Below are 23,671 nucleotides of genomic sequence, written 5' to 3' on the forward strand. Positions count from 1 at the left end.
TATCAGATGAAGGTATGACAACTATTATGGGACCTTGATTTTTACTTTGTTGTAATGAAATTTCTTTGTAGCCATGTTCATTATAATGGAAGCACCCTGTAAGAATTATGCTAATGTCAATATGTTGCAGATTGGATCACAACTGCTTTTATGGTGCCCATGTGAGGTAACTTTATCTTTGGCAAAGTTTGCTTGGGGTTTTGCAGTTACGTTACTTGTGTTACTCTGAACCTTTGAATAACGGCATACAGTGTAGAATTTTTGTACCTGCAAAGAGAGGACTTGGTTTTTGAATTACTGCTAGTACAGTAGTCGCATGTTGATAAGGTAACAGTTAATGAGGTGTTAGTGTCAATTAAGTGGGATTTGATTAAAGCATTTCCAATGAATGCAATGAAGGGATTTTCACTTTTCAATCAGATATTCTTGGAAAACTGCAAGCAATCGAAGAGGACCACAATAAAGAATGAGAAATAAAGCATTATATTTGCAAATTCCTCGCATATTAAGCTATGTCATTGGAGATTTCCCAGACTCAAGATGATTTTTGTTTCTCCTACAGCTTTGCCTCCCTTGAACTCTGGCCATGGCTCCAGGCAAGCATTCCAGACCTAGTGGGAATGACAGGCGTCAGTCAGGATCATACTTCCACGATCGTGTCCTGTTGAGGAGAGTGAAAGAGGCAAGATTGTCTTCCTTGTTTCGATTTATCTTTGCAGACAGTTGATTTTGTATAGCCCCATTATTTTTCTGAAAATGATGAATGTTTGTCTCAGTCAAAAAACTGAATAATTGTGACATATCTCATTCTTTATCTAAGCTGTCTGGCATTACCGTACATGTCACATATTTCATGAGTGATGTTTCGCTGATTGAGACTTGAAATACAATTTCAGGAGAGATTGAAATCATGATTGAAACTCACAGTGATGGATGAGAAATACAAGGGTATGGTAAGTCTTTTTTTATGAGAAATTTTAGTGATTTCTCTCCATAGTGGTTATGTACAGACACAGTACATTGTGTTATGGGAGGGAATATTTTGATATACTAGTAACAAAAATCACACTACACCCAAAAGTCGTGGAAATCAAAACATTGCAAAATAAACCAAGAACACTGTTTTACTTTCTTTGACTTTCAAGTGCTGCTGTATATATTCAAGAAATGTCTATATACACTTCAGTCTGTCTTGTATGTTTGGATTTATGTTGTATGTAAGTGTATTTCAAGGAGGATGTTAGAATTTTACTGAAACTAGACCTTTTCCATGACATTTAGGTATGAGTCTAGCTCTGTCTTGTGTGAATTGTTGCTTGTGTCTTGTGCAAATAAAAATTGCCATAAATGTTAATCTCTTGCTTAAAGTGCAGGTATTATTTTTTTCATTCTTAGCACTAGCTATATATCTGTATGTTTATGTAATCTTGGTAATAATCCTAACAATATTTTTTCCTTGTGTAAATGATTGGTTTGTACTATACGTTCTGACCTACACATTAAACAAATTATGTCCTCACAAGAGAAGTCCTGAGAATGTGCTTGCATAATTCAGTTGTTGCAAGAACCAGAAATGAAAACATGAAAAATCAGAGTTTTGAAGGGTGTGTAATGTGTGTCTTCACCTGAAATGAAGAATGTTAAGATACTGAATAATCAAAATGTAAGGATAGAGGTAATGTATAATGTGTTATATATATATATATATATATATATATATATATATATATATATGTTTGTTGTTGGTATCAAGTTGATATTTTTTTCAGGGTTTTTCACATCAGAGATATCCAACTGATTGAATCAATTTCTAATGTGAGTCCATGTACAGTGTGTAAGAATGTATATTCCCACTTCTTTTTTTACCAAAGTATGTGGATGCAGAATCAAGGAATGGCTATGTTGATGTGGACTGCATGGTAGAAGATCTCCAGGAACAATACAGGTGAAATTTCCCTGATTTTCCAGACGAAGCTTAGTTTTGTGTTGTTTTATTTTTAAGTGTCTTTTCATTTAGTGATGTGAAGTAGAACCTTGTTTGTCTTCAGTAGATGTAGAATTGTGCTTTTCCAACTCTGTGCTATTAGATCACTTGTTTTTAATGTATGATTATCCAGCATTATTTAAAGAGAGAAAGAGCTACAAGTATTTCTGCAATGTGCTGGAGAATAGCCTGTTCATTATGCAAAAGTGAAAATACTAAATATTCAATAGTTTGGTGTGTTTGATTTATATTTCAGAGAGTACAGTCGCAAGAAGAGAACTGCTTTCAAGAAAACAGTTGAAAAAGGTTAGTGAAGGATAACAGTAACAGCCATTTTACGAGATGTTTATGAGATGTAGAGTTTAAACCCTTTAAGCATTTTGGGGGCAAATTATTTGTATAGGGCCCCATTTTCTCTCTCTCTCTTCTTTCGTTCTTTAAAACAACAACAACATTTTAATCAGTCATATGTGTTATGAGAGAAGTTTATGAATGATTGCTTGTGAAGCAAATATCAAAATCCAGAATGTATGAATTATCATGGAATTGGAAAAACAACAAGTCAAATTTGAAATATTATGCAAGTTTGCAAGCTTGCAAGTTATTTTGGAATAAGTGATCAGATTTGAATTCTGCAAGTGTCATATGTGACCCGCTACAACAAAAGGATCCTAAAGTCGCTGACGGGTGAGCCGAGAAAACCGAGTTTGAAGTCAGATCACCAAAATCTGTCAAAACGTTTGGATTTCTGTTTGTATCTTCTATCATCTGCCGAAATTTCGAAGCTAAATGATCAAAGGAAAGGCCTTAAAATAGCATTTTTCTGGGCCATGATTGGCTCGCCCGTCAGCGACTTTAGGATCCTTTTGTTGTAGCGGGTCACATATAATAGCACATACTTGTATAAGAGATAAATGGGTCTCAATGACAGTAATGACAAAATGGATTTATCAAATGTTTGTGGATATTTTTGAGCTACTGATTGTCTGTTAAAATACATAGTCACTGACAAGACACATTCTTTACCACAAATGCTCCAGTTTAGTTAGAGTATCGCAGTATGCTATTTCCAATTGATACTACATTCTTAAAGGGTGTGTACAGTTCTGGTCGAGGTGAAGATTTAGCTTTTAAAGTTTTGCGAGATATTCAGAAACCACTCTATGAGATGTCAAAGAGCGTGCAATTCTAAGGGGTATCAAAAGTTTATTCGATGAAAATCGGTTTTGAAATGGCTGAGATATCCAAAAACAAGGTGAAACAAAGAGATACTAATAAAGTTGGGGCATGTCGCCTTTTATTATTAGCACTTTTTTGGATATCTCAGCCATTTGAAAACAAATTTTCATCAAATAAACGTTGAATCCTTCTTAAAATTACATACTCTTTCATATTTCATAAGAGGCTTTTCATCATCTCACTTAGGAATGTTCAAAAGATGAATCCCCAGCTCAACCAGTACTGTACAGTCCCTTTAATCCCCCTTTTACAGGAAACTTTTTACATTTTTTTTAAATATTTATGCTGGGGGATTAATTTACACCTAGTTTGCTGTAACTGCTTTATCATTTATGTGTAATTCTTCAACCTTTTGCTTACATGTTTGTTGCTTATGTGTTTTGTTGTTTAATTCTCAGTATACAGCTTTTTGTCCCACAAGCAGCAGACACCAAGCCAAGAACATGATGAATTTGAGGCAAAGCACCTGTCAAAACGGCAGAAGCGAGAGGAGTGAGTAAATCTGCACTGTGTTTGGTGATGGGGAGTTTTGTATGTCAGTGAGATATAAAGCAACTGTGTTCTACTTTGACACGTTTTACTGTAGTGTTTATATCTCTTGTCGTGTCCTGTGGGTTTGGGGGGGGGGGATAGAAATGATGCTGAAAATGTAATTGGAATTCAATAATAGGACAAAAGTTCAAGGTGCGTAACAGGTGAATTGATGAGATTTGCTTTTGTCCTGCAGTAATGTACATTGGAGGTACATTACACTATGATAAGACATCAGTTAGGAAAAGAGTGTGATTACTTTCCTTTGTATTGCTTAATTTCTGAGTTTACCATGCTAAAATTCTCCCAGACATTTCTTATGCTCTTGTCTACCTTCACATGATTCAGAATCGAATCTGTCTAGTCCATAACTCTGCAAATCTGTAAAATGCAGTATTAGACCAGGCTAATCAAGATACAATTCCCATACACACAATTGGGTTGTTTGACAGAAATCTCTGTGCAGTTTCAATCACTCGTACCTTTGATATTTTATATGTGAAAATGAACAAAAATCTTCTTTAAATATGATAGAATATTTTTGTTTCTGTTTTTTATTTTAAAAGAAATGCCCAGGAGGATTCAGACAGCGAGAACTTTTCTTCAGATAATGCAGAGTATGTCGAAATCCAGGTATGATACTACTAATTTCCTTCTCCATGCTGTTTTGTAGCATTATTAGTGTTCTTACAACATCCCAGTCGAATATGATTTTTATGTGACCATTAGATATGTGTCAATTATCTTTCTAAATTGCATTGTGTGTCACATATTCACAATTACAGCTCATATGCACTCATTTCACAGGATACCAATATGGTAAACAGCTCCCTCCACAATCTTTACAAGCGGAAGACTCCGACCAGCACCCCAAAGTACCACAGTGCTGCATCTACCCCACTGGGTACCCCTCTGACTACACCCCTGGCCACACCCAACAGTACCCCCATGGTGACAGACAGTGACGAAGATGACAAGGACAGTGTGGAAATGTCCACTGTGACCCTTGACCTGAAGGGAGTTGGGGAAGATGTGGAAGATGATCAACGTCCAGCCCAGAAACCCAGGCTCTTGCTGCCTCAAGTGAAGAAGAAGGAGGAGGTAAGAGGGTATTCCCTGGCAGTTTTTCTATCAAGCCTTTTTCATGTATCTATTATTTGATTTATATCATTATTTATTAACAGTACTACATTGTCATTTTTTTTTCTTTCGAAGAGGATGTCCCCCAAATTAGCTTTGTATGCCTACAAACACTTACAAATCTCTACTATCCCATTCCCCTTCCACTATTTGCAAAAATCTTCAGATTTGAAGGGTCAGATATAACAAAGAAAAGATAAAAATAATGGGGAATATTACTTCTTGGTTGTGTTTTATTACCAGCATGTTATGTCTATCATCTATGTATTGTATTATAGATTTAACTGCCTATGTCAAATGTCAATATTTTGTTTCCCTTGAAAGAATGCATGATTATGACCAAGCTGTATGTATGAGGTTTAAACTTTACGTCTTGTAAAAGGGTACACCTTGCTAGACAAACAATCTGCTTTTTGTGATGCATAACATATATTCTTATTGTGCTTTGTTGCTATGCTTTGATTTGAATGAAATATGAATTAAATTGATATGAGGAAGAAATGACATTGATCCCTCCTTGGCTGAGTTTTCAATGAAAATTCAAATGAAAGTAAACTTGATTTATTGCCAAACTTCATTGAGAATGAAGTCAAAAGAGGTGTATGCAAGAAGTTGCTACTTTTTACCTGGTTAACTAACTTGTTTCTGCCATAGTTACACCAAGCCGACCCTTCCCCTACCCCCTGACCAAAAAGTCTAAATTTTTCCATGTTTATAAGTGTTCTGTACTATTTCAAATTCGTGTAGTAACACACATGAATAGAATCACTTCCTAATTCAGAAATTTAATCTTTCTCTGTTATGTTGCAAATGACTCATATTGTAGGTGACTCCTTCCAAGAGCAGTACACCAATTACCCCAGTAACACCAGGAAGTACAGCCAAAGAGTCAAAATCTGCCCATCGGAAGTCATTTTCCAGGGATGATGATAGTAAGGATACGAGCAGGAAGAAGTCCAGGTCATCAGAAGCAGATGGCTCAAAGAGAGGAAAGAAGAAGGGTGGGTTTTAAGTCAAGGATAAGTCTAACAAAATACCATCCTTATTCAACCAGCAGATACAAAATGACTTGCTGAAGCCTTTAACACAGCATAGTGGTGAATATTGCTGATATTTGTATGTATGCATAGGTGTTAATACAGGTATGGTGTATATTTCTTCACTTTGTAATGTGCTGTCAAAATTCGACTTTTGTATTTTTATGATCATATTTACGTACAGTTGTAGAGCCACAGAGGTCCAACAATACCTTTGCAGATATTGGAGGAAACAATAATACACTGCAGGTAAGTGTTAATGATTTTTCATTCCCATAAAGTATATGATGAAAATGATGACCCACAGCATTTGTATAGTGCCATATATCTGTTATAGAAACATTCAAAGGCGCAGACTCCTCCAAGACAGTTAGCTATTGAATGCCTGGTGAAAAATGTGAGTTTTGAGTGAGGCTTTGAAGTAATCCAGTTTGTATATGTGGTATTGAAGACACAAGCATTGTATTGTCCATCCTTGAAGATACATTGAATGCATAGAATATTTACACTTGATGGGTAAAGATTGAATTACTTCACCTAGATACCCAGATTTGAAGAGAATTATGATTTTTTGTATGTGATTAATCTAAATGGGCCCTATAAATTCAATTCAAAAGGAGAATTTATGAATGTTTATGGTGATGTGAGAAAGTTGGTAAGTAAGGTTCGTTGCTTTAACATAATTTATGCTGGGGAATGTTCATAATGTTTTAGTGAACTGGAATATGTGAATATGTTTGATTTCCATGATAAGAATGGTGAATTTACATGTTCGTCTTTTCCAGAAGGTGTGTAAATACAAGTTTAAAACATTGATTATTTGCAGGAGGTGTGTAAACTTCTGGTTCACATGAAGCATCCTGAGATCTACCAACAGCTGGGTGTGGCACCTCCCAGGGGTGTACTCCTCCATGGACCACCAGGGTGTGGCAAGACCCTGTTGGCTAATGCTATAGCAGGGGTAGGTTGATCTCTGCACAAAGTCACTCTAACTCTTCCTGATTGTGAAAAAATAAAACAGTTCCACAATATTGCTCAGGTGGCTGTGATGAAAGGAAGGCTGGTTTGATCAGGCTTTCCTACTCTTTGGTAATGAGCGCAAGTAAATTTTAATGGTGGATGTATGAATGTTAAAACTTCTTACCTTTATTGAAAAAAATGTTACGAGGGAAATTTCACAGCTGAAATGTATCATTTGTCATGGTCAAGCAATATTGCGAAATTCACCAATATCATCATTATGACATATAGCTCAGAAGTTGTATTTAAGGTGCATGATTGGATGCTATGACAAAGAACACACAAACTACATTCATGCATATGAACTCCAGCAATGTAGAGGATCCAGTACTAAGTACTTTTGATCGATTATATCTGGTGACATACCAATAGGAAATGACTTTTAGAATTGCACTTTTATTATCAGAAAGCGTACAATGGATGTAGCTTAAATTATGAAAAATAGTACAAAAACACAAAAACTGGAACAAAATGTAATCTCACAGCGATATCAATTAAATGGTATTGCAATGAACCTGATAAACTCAAACGTTCCCCAGTGCTCACCCACTATGTGCAGCTACTTCAAACTCTCATGGAGAAAAGTGATGTGATGTATACCTTGCACAGAGTGTCCACCTTGTTTCATTCCCCTTTGGCAATGTTTCACTGTGCGCTGCAGATGCCGCTCTGTCTGTGTACTAGCTGCTATTCTTTCTGCTAGAGTTTCTGCATCTTACAAAACAACCATTCCTTTTTCATGCCAACCAAATTGTTTGTTGAGAATGAAATACTCTTGTAACCAATGAAACAATGTGTTTGCATGTGCATGTAATGCTGAGTAATGTTTTACAAACCTTTTGCCTTCATATGTGCATGGAAAAAATACATATACATATGATGTGTATTACTGGTATCTTGTGATTAAGTTGGATAAGCTGCCAACCTGTCTCTAGTGGCCACCTTTCTATAACAACCTTTTGTTTGCCTTGAGTGGGTGCTATATGCAGGTACATGTATGACTATATACTCCAGTGATCTTAATCCTGTGTGCTACTGCGTGTGACTCTTTGCAGGAACTTGACCTACCGTATCTGAAGATTGCTGCCACAGAGATTGTTTCGGGAGTGTCGGGGGAGTCGGAGGAGAACATACGGGATCTGTTTGAACAGGCTCAGGTTGGTGCAACAAGATTTTTGGGATGCAGAGATCTTCCACTCTCTTGCAATCACCGCTCAGACTCTTCTGATATCAAGTGGAAAACCAAGTTTTGGCATCCAAGTCATGTTTGCATTTGCATTCGGTTCTTTGTTGAATCTTACAGGCCAGGTTTCTAAAGATACACAGCCTATTGGCAGGAAAATGGCTGTGCAGAGTTTATGTACTTCGCAGAGAAGTGAGATACTAAAAAGGAGGAATGTTTAATCTGCGTTGTGTGGTAGGGGTCATCAATCAGATATTTTAAATTCAGTCGTCCTCATAATTGAACCTAATATCTAACCAAAAGCTTTTGACTCGGGTCAGTTGGGGATGCCAGATTGCCACAGGTTGAATAAAGTAACTATTGCAGTAGAAGAGTGTGAGAAGATGTTGTGTGCACCACATGTGGGCCAGGAGAGTAAGCTGGTTGAACCCACCATCTTCTGATAGATTACTAGCCCAATGCCTCAACCAATGCACCATCATATTACCAACAAATCATGAAATCATTGTACGTCATGGAAATGCTTCATTCCATCTCTCACTTCCACTTACTGAAAAAAAAAAATATAAAAGAAAAAAAATAGTAGTAATAAACTGAGTGTTGTTTTTTTATGTGAAGACTAGATCTCTTTCTCCATCTCTTTGTTTTAAACCAATCAGGCACTCGCTCCTAGTGTGCTCTTCATTGATGAGATTGATGCCATCACACCCAAACGGGAGACTGCACAGAGGGAGATGGAGAGGAGAATTGTGGCCCAGCTGCTTGCATGCATGGATGGTATGAGATATGCACATATTCATGCAAGTACCAGTATACTACTGTATATTCATACATATGTGTGTGTCAGTGTGTGTATGTACCTAATATATGTGCGTATACTGTACATATGTATTTGTTTGCTGTGATGTGTACAAAAATGTAACCAATATAGTATGTATCAATCCTTGAACCACATTTTAATTTTGTACATAAAACGTATGATATATTTGGAACAGACAACATGTTGAGGTGTAAATTTTCTTCAATTTGTCTCCCTCTAACAACTGAAATATGTAAGATCGCAACTGCTGATCTGTAATTTAACAAACATGTTGGAAAAAAGAAACCGTGGGACTCAACCTGTTGTCTACTGCTCTCCAGCAGCGACACTACTTTACACCTCAACCTCAATCTTCACCTCTCTACTTAATATTCTCTTGCATACAACATGTTGTTAGATATTATACAAATGAATACAATATTAGTGTAATCATGGCAAGCTCACAAAGATATGTGAACTAGATCAAATACCAGTAATCTGTCTGTCTGTTTCTCACTTATGCCTAGACCTGAATAATGGAACCGCCCATGTGATGGTGATAGGGGCCACAAACAGGGTAGACTCACTGGATCCAGCACTCAGAAGGGCAGGAAGGTTTGACCGAGAAATTTCTCTGGGCATCCCTGACGAACGTGCAAGAACAAGGTGGGTTCAAAAGCAAACCTGTGAAAGAGCTACACTCCCATGTTTAGTCCAACTGTAATGAATTGTACACATACTGGGTATTTTCACAACACCTCTTTTTTCATAAATGGATTGAAAAAGAGAAAATGACATCAAGTTAATGGTGAGTCAAATGTAAGTAATGATGACGGACCAGTAATAGATGCTGAACTGTAGTTATTGCTCAGAGTTACATTTGCTGGTATCCTTTGTCAACTTCAGTGAATATGTAGACTTGATTTTGCTGTTAGCTTCACCAGTAAGATGGCTACTCGTGACTTGCTTGTGCAGCTATCAGATTTTTCCAAGGCAAAGATCATTGTGTCCTGTTAAAGACACAGTCTTTACTGACAGCAAAGTTAGATGTCGTTGAAGTGATTTTTGCAGTGAGTTTATATTTTTGCTTTTGTCCCAGGATTTTGCAAGTCCTGTGCAGAAACCTTCGTTTGGCAGAAGAGTTCAGTTTCAAGACTCTCTCCGCCCTCACACCGGGCTACGTCGGAGCAGACTTGAGGGCGCTATGCAGGGAAGCTGCCATGTGTGCTGTCAATAGGCAAGTTGTGTATTATGTTCTTTTGAATAACAAGAACTCAGAGCCTGTAACCAAGGGTTTCCCACCCTCACCCCCCCCCCCCTCAATAATGTCTACCGCAAGTAATACTTGTAACCCTACCTGTAACCCTCCATCCCCATCCTTGTTTCAAGTCTGTAGCTTTCTGTATTCAGTAGTGTCCGCAGCTGTTGACTAATACAGTGCAAAGTTTGCGATTGTTGCAGGCAACATTACCATCAAATCACCACATGCAAGGGAGAGTCTTGCTGAATTCCTGGCTTTTCCTTGTCTTTTCTCATTCAGTGAGAAAAGTGGCAAGAATCAATGTGCTTTGTGTTTTGATATATGATTCAGCCTTCATGTAGTTGACTCTACATGATGCAAGTGAGAGATTATTGTCTTTACCTGAGTGGTGTCTTTGTTGTAGGCATCCTTTTAGCGCAGCATTACAGCTACCTTCAAACTAAACAAACATGAATCATTGATGGAATACATGGTAGGGTAAGTGATGAAATAAAGAGCACAGCTAAAGTTCTACCACAGCAGCGTAGAGTGATGTCATGACATATTCTCATGTTGTACCTGACTGTCATGTACAGAGTCCCATTCTAAACTGACTCACGTAGAACAAGTCACTCATTATATGAGGAATTTGTCTTGGATGTGATTCTAGGGTTTCGCCACCTGTGTGATTCTTCAAACATGCTTGCTTTATTTGTTGATTTCAGTATGAGTTAGATAGAATTTGGCAGCATTTTGTTTCACTTATATAGAATATTCACAGAGCTCCAAAAGAAGCATCCATCACCAGGGGTGGTAAGGGACACAGCGGAGGCAGGTCAGGCATGCCTAGGTGCAACGCCGCCAGGAGGTGATACAGAGATGACAGGGAAACCGTTGCAGTTGCAGACAACTGAACAAATGGACACTGGTCTTGCCAAAAGTTTACCCAGCACTGGAAGTGGGAGACAACAGGGAATGTCTGCTGAGCTGGTGGAAATTCAAGAGACAGAAAGCTACAAAACTGGTATGAAATTCTGTTTGGAGTTCAATGTGATTCAAGATGGCGATGTTATCAGTTGTTCAATTTAAACAAGCTCCATGGCAGTATACTTTCAAGTTCAAATATTTGATGGTGCTGAGTCCAACTTGCTTATTCCACAAAGTAAGAGAAACCAAAAGTCTGCGTGCCAAAAAGGCATTGATTACAAAGAGGACATTTGAAATCTTTCATGCTGTGGCCTGTCATACTTGCTCTTTCAATTCCAGTAAAGAATAGAAATATCAGTCATTGAGTGGGATTTTGAAAAGGTATATCATGCTGTCTCTCTCTCTAAAAAAAATGTACAGACAATTAACATGAGTGCTTGAGTACAATTATCCAACTGTGCTTTCTCAAGGGATAAATGTTTGAATGTTTATGTAGATTGTGTCATTTATATATCAATTTCTCATGATACATGGCCATTAATATTTTTGACACAAAGTTTTATAATTTTGGCACTTTCATGTTGCAAATGTATAGATCATTTGGCAGATTTTATAAATGTTGTTTAAAACCTTAACAATTACCAAAAAAACAAAAACAAAAGAGAACAGCAGATGGTATGACCTTGTAATCAAGAGACTGGGTGGAGTTCAGTGAAGTGTCGTTATGTATTGTCATGCCATCCCTTCTAGTGAAAGGGAAAGTATGTATGACATAAATATGTATGACATAAGTTGAAGGTCCCATGTGTGAGAAAGTCACAACTCACATGCAGTAGAGATCAAACTCCCCTTCCAACTTTTAAAAGAGTATTATTGAAGTGGTCACCTCAAAAGCACCCAGGGAAAACAGGCAAAGATGCTGACTCCTTGTAGGTAATCCCAGTCAGTAGAAATATCAAACCAGCACATTAAAATTAATGGCAAAAAATGTCTTTCTCTGGTTCTGTTCATCCTACAGTCTTGAGCTGGTTGAAAGAACAGCCTCCCCTTACTGAGAGTCAGCTTGAAAATCTGTGTATCTCAATGGAGGATTTCACGGTGAGTTTATGTTACACTGGAAAGGATGCTGCATCACATGGAAGTCATATTAAACAACAGTTTCGTCACCAGACAAAGTTAATGTCATGCATTTGACTAATATGATGTGACTTGATGATCATGTGACTTGGTGATCATGCACCGTGAATAAACACAAAGATTGTTGTGTCTCCCACTTTAGCAATATTTTTTTTTTTTTTTTTTGGGGGGGGGGGGTTGTTTTGTTTTTTTGGTTTTCCTTCATATCCATGTGCATTTATATTTTTCATTACTATTTGGAAAACTTTAGAAAGACTTTTACCAAGCTATTAGTGAAATGGTTCCATGTAGATAAGACCATAACACAGATAACCTAAGAAGATAGGGTGTGATGAGGCTTGTGCTAAAAAAATTGTGCAGGTGAAGGTATAAATCAGGAAGTTGCATTCTATTTAACCCTAAAAAGACTGGGGGGGGGGGGGCCTAAAAGGCCCCTCCCTCGACATTTCGCGCGATTACTCTGCAACGCGCAATGCTCTTGCTGCGCTGCTCTATGACTTTTTTCTTTCGAGTTTCCCGCACATTTTGACACCAAATTTGTGACGCCCGGGGGTACGGTTCTGAAGTTACATAACTTTTTGTACAAGCATGTGAGGCCAAAAATGGCTCAAAAATGTGATTTTGTGTACAAAGTCAATGCAAATTGAGTTTTTTCACATGGTTCATATAAATATGCTTATTTTTACTCTCAATGGCTACAATTAATTTGTTTTAGGAGTATTATACTTCAAAAAGTGTCTGCCACAAATGTTGTTAAAAAAATAACAAAGACAAAAGGTCGAAAAAAACAAAGAAATAGATAAGAAATTCAAAAAACAATAAAATAAATAAGAAATAATTTTGATACCGAGTTTTTTTTCAAGTACATTTGCTAAGAATGCCACAAAGAATAATTAGACCAAAAATGAGCACTTTTGGAGCTTTATTTACTGATTTAGATCAAAGAGTCTGATTTTTCGCATAAATGAGCGTAATTAATCAAAATAAAATAAAAGAAGACTATTTTGTAAAATTTAAATATACGATCTTGTAGATTACATCGCACACTACCATTGTGCAAATTTCCGCGGCGAACGCGCGATCCATGGCCGAGATCTTAAGGGGGGGTCCTTTAGGCCCCCCCAGTCTTTCGAGCTACCAAAATAGCCCAGTCTTTTTAGGGTTAAAGCTATATTTAAATAATTCACTTGATGAAAGCAAAAAGTCTGAGGAATGTTTCCCTCAGACTTTAAATCTATATCTATCCACTTTTAAAAAATCTTATGAAAAGTGTTGCTTTGTAATGAAGGCTGCTCAAATTTACTAATCACTTATATATAAAGTCTGTCTTAGAGAATGATTGGCAATGAAGTTGAAACCTACACCCTTTACTAAATCCTTGCCCCACCCACAGAAAGCCCTGCCCAATGTCCAGCCATCAGCCAAACGAGAGGGCTTTGCCACCATCCCTGATGTGACATGGGAGGATGTTGGAGCCCTACAGGCCATTAGAGAAGAGCTGACCATGGCCATCCTTGTGAGTGTGACCTACTGGTTGTGTAATCTGCGTGTCCAGAGTAACGAGAAAGTTGTCACATTGATTTTATCATGGACCTACTACACACATGGACTATGAATGGAGGTCTTTCTTTGACCGACCTGCATCGCCACCACCTGATTATGTGCATCTTGATGAGTACATTCAGATGTTTGGACAATGACGATTGTGTAATCGTTCATCGTCACTGACAAAAGAACCGTTTCCCTCATTTCGGTTTTATTTCGCTGAGGTGCCTTTTCAGACTTAACTGCCTTTGGAAAATCGACAATGATGGGGAGCAGCAAACCTCAAATCATGACAAATTTTGTGTCACAAAATTAGTAATTACTGAAGTGTACGTTTGTAGATGCGCATGTTACATTGCTTAATGGTAAGACATACATGTCGTCTACCATTACTGTCCATGTTCACTCTGAAACAATGTGCAAAAAATGATAATAATTAGATTACAAATTACAACCAACTTGCCGAAATACTTGCTTTCTTTCGCAAAGTATGTGCATTTCCCTAATGAAATTAACTGAGCGATGATTTCCCAATGTGTACTACAACTGCACATTTATTTTTCTTGATTTAAGAGAGTTATTATCTTCTGTGCATGTATTTTTTAGATATCTCAAAGTGCCGTCTTGTTTACTCCATGCTGGCTGTCGGTGATGCACGATGAGATCAAAGCAGGAAAGCATCTTTAAAATGTTATTGTGACGCTTTTCACAGAAACAGGTGTTAGAATTAATAAACGTGCGATGTATGTCCATGTATGGCAGGTCCGTGATTTTATTGCAATGTGCAATACACACAGTAGTTACATCAAGTTACAGCAAGTGTCAGGCTCGGAAAATATCAGTATTAAAGTGTAATGTACATAGAAGAAGTATGCACAGAGTGAGATTAAATTCTGAAATCAGTCAGTGTCATGCAACCAAGTCATACATTCTCTTTGATAAGCATCTGAGAAAGTTTGGAGCTGAGGTTAACATATATTGATCCTGTCTTGTTTCTGTCCTAGGCTCCTGTGCGTAACCCTGAGGCATACCAGGCCTTGGGTCTGACAAGTCCCCCTGGTATCCTTCTGGCTGGTCCACCGGGGTGTGGAAAGACCCTCCTCGCAAAGGTGAGTGAGTCACTTGGGATCAGACTGGCAAAGAGTGAGATATTATCAGCAAACATCAAGTATGTCATGTCTCGCATATTATTGATGTATGAAATCATTCTGGTATTTGTTTTTGACATATGCTCATCTTTCAGGCATGGGTTCCTCCATGCAGCTCTTTTGCCCAAAGAGTTATCGTTATGGTGAAGTGACTATTAAAATGAAAGTGTGCCTGTTAAACAATCTTTTTCTATGTGCAGAAATATATTTGTATATTAGTAGGAAGTTTAAGAGGAAGCTTAATGTGAATGCCTAGTTGTGACATTTATTGTCGTTTGTACCAAAAGTACTCATGTAAAGCTTTCTCAAGATATGTGTTTGCCTTTATTTTACCATGTTTGAATTCCAGGCCATTGCAAATGAATCAGGCATCAACTTCATTTCTGTCAAGGGACCAGAACTCATGAACATGGTAAGCAGTGTGGTTTTATGTACTTTCTCTTTGTTGTTCTTCAGGAATGTCATATCAAAATCCATTAGAAGATACATAGTATACTTTAAATCTCACATCTTTTAACCTGTAACCCTCGTCACGGGCAGTTACGAAACACAGCAATTCCTAGGTTAGCCACAGAGTATTCAAACTGATACTGAACGTGGACTGCATGTATCTAACTTTCAGTGTGCTTGCTGGTCTACTGTGAATGGTAGAAACATATCAGATGCTGAATTGGTTTGAATCTGAAACACTGGCAGAGACATATGGGATAGCATTTGATATGATATGAATGCCACTTATCAGTCTATGCACAGTCATTCCAAAGAAGAAACCATGGCAAATTGTGCGCATATACAAAGTTGCTGTGTCATAAAAACAAACAAACACACTTGTTCATGTTAAGATCACACCCTTGGTATCTGTTTGAATGCTTATAGATTTGACTACATTCCCATTGCAAAGGTTGATACAAAGTGTTACTTGGGAGGAAACAGTGAGATTGCATTCAAGTATAAATGACTAAAACCCGGAACCCAACTCAGTTTATAACACATGGGATTCTCTCTCTCTGTTTCTTTACCCAAGTACGTTGGTGAGAGTGAGAGAGCAGTGCGCCAGTGTTTCCAGAGAGCAAGGAACTCGGCTCCTTGTGTCATCTTTTTTGATGAGCTGGATGCCTTGTGTCCACGGCGATCAGATGTGACAGACGTGAGTTTGCACAATGAGTTCAAGAGTAAAAAGGATTGAAAATACCTTCAAAATTAAACTTCTCTACATATAAGTTGTACAATGTATTTATTTTTTGATCATTTCAATGCTTGGATGGGTAGAGATATGTTTTTTGCTCAGTTTTTGCTTGCTCAAAGATGGGCAAAGGATTATGTTTCCTTGAAACTAGAGACATCCATATGTTACGTATCTCATTTATATGAGCAACTTGAAAGCAATTACTTAAAGATTAAGTACAGCAGAATTCAAGTACAATGTTGTATCTAGTGTACCAAGAAATTTGATATATATGAGAATATGAGGTGAGACAAGTTTAGAATGCTAAAAAGAAATAAAGAAATCATGCCTAAGGGAGGAAATAGGAAAAGGCAAGGTCACACTCTAAATGCCGATAACGATCACCCACTCTCCACAGTCATTTGCAAATGAAAATGGAGAAAAAAGACGTATATCTTTTATATTCTGGGTAATACTAGAATCAACAAATTATTATCTTAGTGTAAAATCATTGTACTGCAGGCCATTTCTTTCCCATGAAACCATTTTAATTTTGTAACCTTATCTCCCAATCTGTCATCCTCTTATATTGCACCTGCAACTCCCCCTCACCCCACCCAGTCGGGGTCCAGTGCCAGGGTGGTGAATCAGCTCCTAACTGAGATGGATGGCCTGGAGGCCAGGAAACAGGTCTTCATCATGGGAGCTACCAACAGACCAGGTGGGCACCAGCGATTGGGGCTCCCTGGTTGGGAGAGTTGCATAAATCACAGGTCCCCTAAATGCAAATAAACGAATTTAAAAGCAAAGAGAGTAAACCTTGAGGGAGTGGGGGGGGGGGGGGGGCATTTCATGTAGCATTTTGTCCAACAAATTTGTCAGACAAATTTGCTCTTGGCCAATCAGATGCAAGGATTTCATTAGCTTATAACAGTGTGTCAGAAAAAAAAAATATCTGACAAAACCCTTCATGAAATGCCCCCTGACAGCCAGTCAGTAAAAACTATGTATCTTAACCCTTTGTGCATGAGACATATCTATGTATTTTCCTTCAAAACGTAGATGAGCCAAACTTTAGTGTACTGCCAGAAAACCAAATGTGAATATTAAAGTGAGATGATTATCATGCGTGGATCTTGTAACATACACAAACCCAAGAGATCATTGACACCATGAGGTATGTGCATTGTAGTGTAACGGCCATCGATGACCCTCCTGTCTGTTTATTGGATAATAGATTGAGTCAATACCTGTCTTTCTTGCGTGTTTGAATGGTCAACAGACATCATTGACCCAGCTGTGCTTCGGCCAGGAAGGATGGACAAAATCCTGTATGTTGGCATTCCTTCCCCAGCAGACAGGACTGCCATACTGCAGACGATCACAAAGGTACGTCAATTACAGTGACTACCGATCTGTTGTGTTATGTCAGCAAATACCAGTTATGTATTTCATGTCCTCGTGCCATATTAAGCTCTAGTAGACTCTATGGAGGTCACAAACAGTCTAATAACAGAGAAGTTAACCAAAGTTGGATTTACAGTTGAAGCATATCCATGTCAAAATCCAGTTTTGTAAAGAATTCAGGTTCTGGTTGTCCTTCAACTAATGGAGTACTGTATCAAAATTCAACTCCACATCAAAAAAAAGAATAAAATAAAATAAAATAAAAATTGTTATGCAAGAGACATTCCCAGAATAGCAATGGAAGTTCATGAAGCATGTGGCATGATTTGTACTCATAGCATTGCATTATTGGAAATTTTAGCCAGAAATATTGATGAATTCTGATATAACATTAATGAAATTGACCTTTAGTTTAATAGTTGCTGTGCATTGTCAGAACATGCACCAATGGAATGTAAATGTAAAATCTTGAACAGTGGCCCCTTGTACATGTAAAGTTTGCATCCACACTGCCAGTTAAATGAGTTGTGGTGTACACCAACCCACAGCAGCCTCATTCTAATCTTCTTCCAAAGACCATAAGCATCGATGTATTTCTTGGGAATCTTCTGATTTATGTTAGACTCTCATAGATATGATGTATTCAGATGTTACTTGATGACGCATATTACTTGTGTTAGTGGACGCCAATTGTAATCATTCCCTTTATTCTGACTGCAGAATGGCTGCAAACCCCTACTGGAGAGTGGTATTGACCTTAAGGCTCTTGCTGAAGATGGAAGATGTGATGGTTTCACGTGAGTTACTAAGTTTTTCATGTTGTTTCCCAGTTAGGTATCAAACATTCATAACAGACCTCTAGGATAGTAGATGATATCTTCAATGTGCTCATTGAGATACCAAGTGGTTAACTACCATTCAGGGTATCTCTCATTCACATCAACATCAGGTTCTGTGGTGATCTTAAGGAAGCACAGTATTGAGCTGAATACTGCCATGTAATTGCTACAAAACGTCAAGGATAGATGAAGATGGAGACATAGGCAACTGTAAGAAAGACATCTGTCATGTATGGAACATTAGGCCCCCCCAAAAAAGAAATGTTGCATTGGAGTAATGGGTCACTGAAAAATAGGATAGGTAGGTAGGGATAAAAAAAAAAGATAAATAAATAAATCCCTCCCAAAATCTCCGCCGGCTTGAGTACCCCCCTTTTTGTTGGCGACCGCCCCCCCAAAAAAACAAAACAAAACTAGTACAGTGAATCTTGCCTAAGTCGAACTTGCATAAGTCAAATAATCGCCTAAATCAATTAGGTCTTATCAAGTTCTCTTCTCTTTATATTCTATTGTTTTAAAGACGAATTTTCTTTAAATCTAAGCTATTTCTTCAGTCCTAACAGCTTCAACTTTAATAGGTAAGGTTGAATGTAGTTTTTACAACAGCTCTAAGATGTGTAAATTCTATCATCAGATGCCAGGATATCCCATATGAAGACTCTTTGAATAAAATTTTTTTCTGGGGGAGGCCCCCCAAACTTCCTGCTGGGGTTCGGGCCTTTCGCCCTCGCTTGACCTTCATCTGCCTTTGGCGGATGAAGCCTCCCTTTCCCAAGATCCTGAATCAGCCCCTGCCAAGCCTGAGATATCTCAGGCATCATCTCCAGGGGAATACGCAAGATGCTGGTTTATAGCCTTTTCGGTGCTGTTCACACATATGTCAACATTTTCACAAGCAAATACAGTCAACTCTGCCTATTAAACCCACGACGAAGCGATAACCGAAGTCGTCCAAGATAGACACCTTTTCCGCCACCAAAACGTCCGAAAAGGACCCTCCATCACTGCTAGATGCTTGCACGGAGGAAAGTATTGGAGCAGTGTCACAATTTACGTCAGCTATTCCCTAATGACATCTCCAAGCCTGGCATCTCTGTCGCATTTTCGTAGGACGCTGAACAGTTTTTTAGGCCCAAGCATGCCAGTGATCTTGATAGAGTACGCGTCCATGTTGGAAACACAAGACGTATTGATCGAGCGAGGCGCTAGATCTCTCCCTCGTACAGAGCCATTTCGTACACACACACACGCAGCAAGCTAGCTACATGTACGTACGACATAGCGCAGCGTGCAGCGGGTTCTGTCCGAAACACTTCCGGGTTTTTACGATCGCGATCGCAATCGACAAGATACTTGATATCGATAACAAAAAAAACAAAAAAAAAACATAGGGTCGGCGGAATTTTTAGGGTCGGGCGGGTTACGCCAATGCAACATTTGTTTTTTTTTTGGCCTTATAGTGTAGTAAGACTGAAATATGCTTCAATGAGGCAAGATGCATGGGACATGTCATCTTGTTAGAATGATGTAATGCTGATGATCAAACATATCAACACCCCCACACTCTCTCACACAGTGGTGCTGACCTGGCTGCCTTTGTAAGAGAAGCATCCATGTCAGCCCTGCGAAAGGTCATCAGGCTCGGTCTACTATCCAAAGAGGGGGATCCATCATCCGCGAGGGACTCATCGTCAATCCTGGTCTGCAGAGATGACTTTGAGGCAGCCTTCACTAGAGTAAAGCCATCAGTTTCAAAGAAGGTAACATTTTGTGATGGATCTCATGTGAATCTATGAAGGAAGAATTGATAATGTTTTGGTAGCTGACAAGAGACGGCTAAACATGAGAAGCTCCTCAGTCGTACATTAGTATCTTGTATGATGTCATGAACGGATCCATTTTCGCAGTCGCCTGTGTCTTGACAGTGATGTGGCTGGTCTTGAATAGACAGGAGTTTTTGTGATTTATGTGATATTAGAGAAATCAGACCTTTTCATATTCAAATTCTCTATAAATTGTTATGAATATTGGCAAACATTTAAAGGTACAGTCAAACTCGGATACCTCGACGTCGGATAAGCCGAATATCACTTACCTCGGGGGCAAAATGAAAGTCCCGATTGTTCCTATGGAGTTTCCGTGTATTAAAATTCGCGTAGCTCGAAAAAGATAACTCGAAGTTCGGTTACCTCGAAGGGAAATCTAATGTCCCGATCTTAATTAACTTATTGTTTTTCCCAGCATGTTGCTCGAATCGAAATTGCAAACATCACTCAGCATCTCCGATTAAGCGCGCGTGGACAGCGAAGACATGTCCAAATGTTGTCACACTCGATTGTAAATATTCTGAGACCGGAACAATCGCGCGCCCAAGAAAAAATACCCGATACACAGCTGACAAGGAAAATCCCCAAACACCTACCAACACACGTACATGGTATGCACATAGCACCCGTGCCAATGGAGTGCTTTACGATAGCACTACGCGCTGCCTCATCATTTGCTTTTCTTTAACCACTGTGTTTTGATTTTTGATCGAGACAGTCATACCGTGCGCGTAGATTTCTCAACCGTCGGGGCGCACCTGCTTACGTTGACAGTTATATCTTTGCCATTAATCACGCTCCACTGTCAAAACATCAATCTCCCTCGTAGTGCCTTTTCTTAAACTATTTTTTTTTTGCCTTTCACGAAGTTTACTTCCCCGAGAACGCAAGCACTGAAACTTTTTTTCCAGCAATGCGATTATGAAAATCTGGAAGTATAGGCCGATCACAATGAAGAATAGAATACACAGGGCTCCGCACTAAGTTTTATCGGGCCACCAATATCATTGATTTTTATTTTCTGGTGGTCGAAAGTAAAATCTGGTGACCAAAAAAAAAAATCAGGAAAAACATTAGAAAAACTAAATCGGTCCTACTAAATATAGGCAAATTAATATTAAGCATTATTGAAGTGATACAGATGCCCATGTCTAAAACAAATTAATAGAAAATTCAATCATCTTACTCTGTGTTTAAACATTTGACAAATAGGTGTAGAGATTATTACAAAAGTTGATGCCCATATATTTAGGAGGTCAAAACTTACGTTTGAAATGAGAAAATGGGAGGATTTGCTGACATTTGTTAGCATCCGACATTTGTTTTAGCATTGTAAAAAGCCGAAAGTTACCGTTATTCATTTTTAAATGTAAAAGCAAACAACCGACATTCATTTTAGAATCTTACGGAGCTGAATACTATCCTAATCCATTTCCAAACGTGAAAGCAAACATCCGCTATTTGTTTTAGCATCTAATTGAGCGGATTAATACCATTAATCATTTCCAAATGATAAATCAACAATCTGTTATTTATTTTTGCATCTTACGGAGCAGAATATTACCGTTATTCATTTCAAACATCCGACATTTATTTCATTATCGAACGGAGCCTAATGTTACTGCTGTCCACTTCCGAAAGTGAAATGAATCATCTGACAATTATTTTATCATCGCACGGAGCCGAAAGTTACTGTTTTTCATTTTTGAACGTCAAGGCAGACATCAGACATTTTGGACCAGGAAAAGTATAGCTGAATGTTAGTGATATTTATTTCGAAATGTACCGTAGCAAATATCCAATATTTTTTTATCATCGTATGGGGCAGAATGTTACTGCTGTTCACTTCCAAATATGCCAAACGTAAAAGCAATCATTCGACATGTATTTTAGCATCTTCCGGAGCTGAATGCTATTGACATTTACTTTCGAACGTAAAAGCACACATCCGGCATTTATTTTATCAGCGTACGGAGTTGAATATTATTGTTATTCACTTCAGAACATCAAGCAAACATTCAACATTTATTTTAGCATCTTCCGGAGCTAAATGTTATTGCAATTTAGTTTCGAGCGTAAAAGCAAACATCCAGCATTTATTTCATCATTGTCAGGAGTTGAATATTATTGTTACTCTTTTCCGAACGTCAAAGCAAACATCAAACATTAATTTTACCATTAAACGCAGCTGAATGTTACTGTTATTCATTTCGAAATTTAAAAAGCAAACATCATACAGTTATTTTAGCATCATATGGACATGATGGAGCAGAATATTACTGCTATTTTCTTCCGAACATAAAAACGATCATCTGACATCTATTTTAGCATCTTCCGGAGCCGAATGCTATTGCTATTTACTTTCGAAAGTATAAGGAAACATCCGACATTTATTTAACCATCGTACGGAGTTGAATGTTATTGTTTTTCATTTCCGAACGTCATAGCAAAAATTCGACAGTTATTTCAGCGTCTTTCGGAGCCGAATGTTATCCTTATTCATTTCCGAACGCAAAACCAAATATCTAACATTAGTTTTAGCACCATACGGAGCTGAGTCTTATCGTTATTCATTTCCAAAAGTATGAGCAAACATTCGACATTTATTTTAGTATCATACCGAGTCGAATATTACCGTCATTCATTTCCACAATTAAACGCAAACCTCTGACCTTTATTTTAGCATCTTACGTAGCCGATTGTTACCGCTGTTCATTTTCAAAAGTAAAGTCAAACATCCGACTTTTTTTTCTTTTTTTGGTGGCGCGATCGGGCCACCAAAATCTTTATTTCTGAAATTTTGATTTCATTTCCGATTTTCACTCAATTCATTCATATAAAAGTTGATTCAATTCAAATTGACAAGCATGCAAATAATCAATAGGCACTATAACAGACACCATGTTGAACATCGATAAACGTCGAACATCGATAAACATTGGATAAGTCGAAGAAAATTCGACGTACGCGTACCTCGAAATTCGCGTACGTCGAACCATTTTCTTCAGTCCCGACGAATTCGAGGTATCCGAGTTTGACTTAACTCCAAACAGATTGTAGAAACAGGACACCTGCTTTAAGGAAGTGGTATAGGAATTTAGAGGGAGTGCATTTTACAGAAAGAGCAAATATGACATTCTTTTGAGAAACCATATACAGTTAATACATGGTCCATAGAGTGGCAAAGATCACAGCTGATTTTTTGCAATTCAGCCTGCTGGCTTAATATTTATTTTTTCAGAAAATGTAGTTGGTTCCTCATTGATAGTCTAGGTAACTCTTGTTCATTTTTAAAAATTTTATTACCAAGTAACTTAAATCATTTTTTTACTATTCAAGGACCGGCGGATGTATGAGCGCATGAAGACTGGTGTACTGCAAGACTCACAAGTGTTGGGAGATTGTGACAAAGAAGGCAGCAGAGAGAACCAGGGAGATATAAACACTTGAGAAAAGAACTGAAGGCTTTAAAAACCTGGTTTACATCCAGGTGTGAAAGTCACT

At 38.1% G+C, this 23,671-nt stretch overlaps 1 protein-coding gene across 1 annotated transcript; it reads left to right on the forward strand.

The window, feature by feature from the left end:
• Window positions 1-586: 586 nt before the first annotated feature.
• LOC139730681 (nuclear valosin-containing protein-like) lies at window positions 587-23,671 on the forward strand. Its single transcript, XM_071641539.1, has 24 exons — window positions 587-682; window positions 1,872-1,945; window positions 2,241-2,290; window positions 3,622-3,715; window positions 4,321-4,387; window positions 4,562-4,855; window positions 5,721-5,895; window positions 6,116-6,180; window positions 6,758-6,892; window positions 8,007-8,108; window positions 8,794-8,911; window positions 9,461-9,599; window positions 10,033-10,226; window positions 10,955-11,197; window positions 12,119-12,198; window positions 13,631-13,753; window positions 14,787-14,891; window positions 15,280-15,342; window positions 15,955-16,077; window positions 16,717-16,816; window positions 17,378-17,484; window positions 18,223-18,299; window positions 19,918-20,101; window positions 23,507-23,671. The coding sequence occupies exons 1-24, from the start codon at window positions 587-589 to the stop codon at window positions 23,615-23,617; spliced, it is 2,919 nt and encodes a 972-aa protein (XP_071497640.1). The 3' UTR covers window positions 23,618-23,671.

Source organism: Diadema antillarum, unplaced genomic scaffold, assembly GCF_040938485.1.
Source record: "Diadema antillarum isolate AM-2024a unplaced genomic scaffold, OU_Dant_1.0 seq00000326_RagTag, whole genome shotgun sequence".
In the NCBI taxonomy this organism is placed as follows: Eukaryota; Metazoa; Echinodermata; class Echinoidea; order Diadematoida; family Diadematidae; genus Diadema; species Diadema antillarum.

Coding starts and splice junctions, on each gene's coding strand:
- LOC139730681 (XM_071641539.1), top strand. CDS start 587: ATGGCTCCAGGCAAGCATTCCAGACCTAGTGGGAATGACAGGCGTCAG. Junction 4,856..5,720: donor AAGTGAAGAAGAAGGAGGAG/GTAAGAGGGTAT, acceptor CTCATATTGTAG/GTGACTCCTTCCAAGAGCAG. Junction 15,343..15,954: donor GACCAGAACTCATGAACATG/GTAAGCAGTGTG, acceptor TCTTTACCCAAG/TACGTTGGTGAGAGTGAGAG.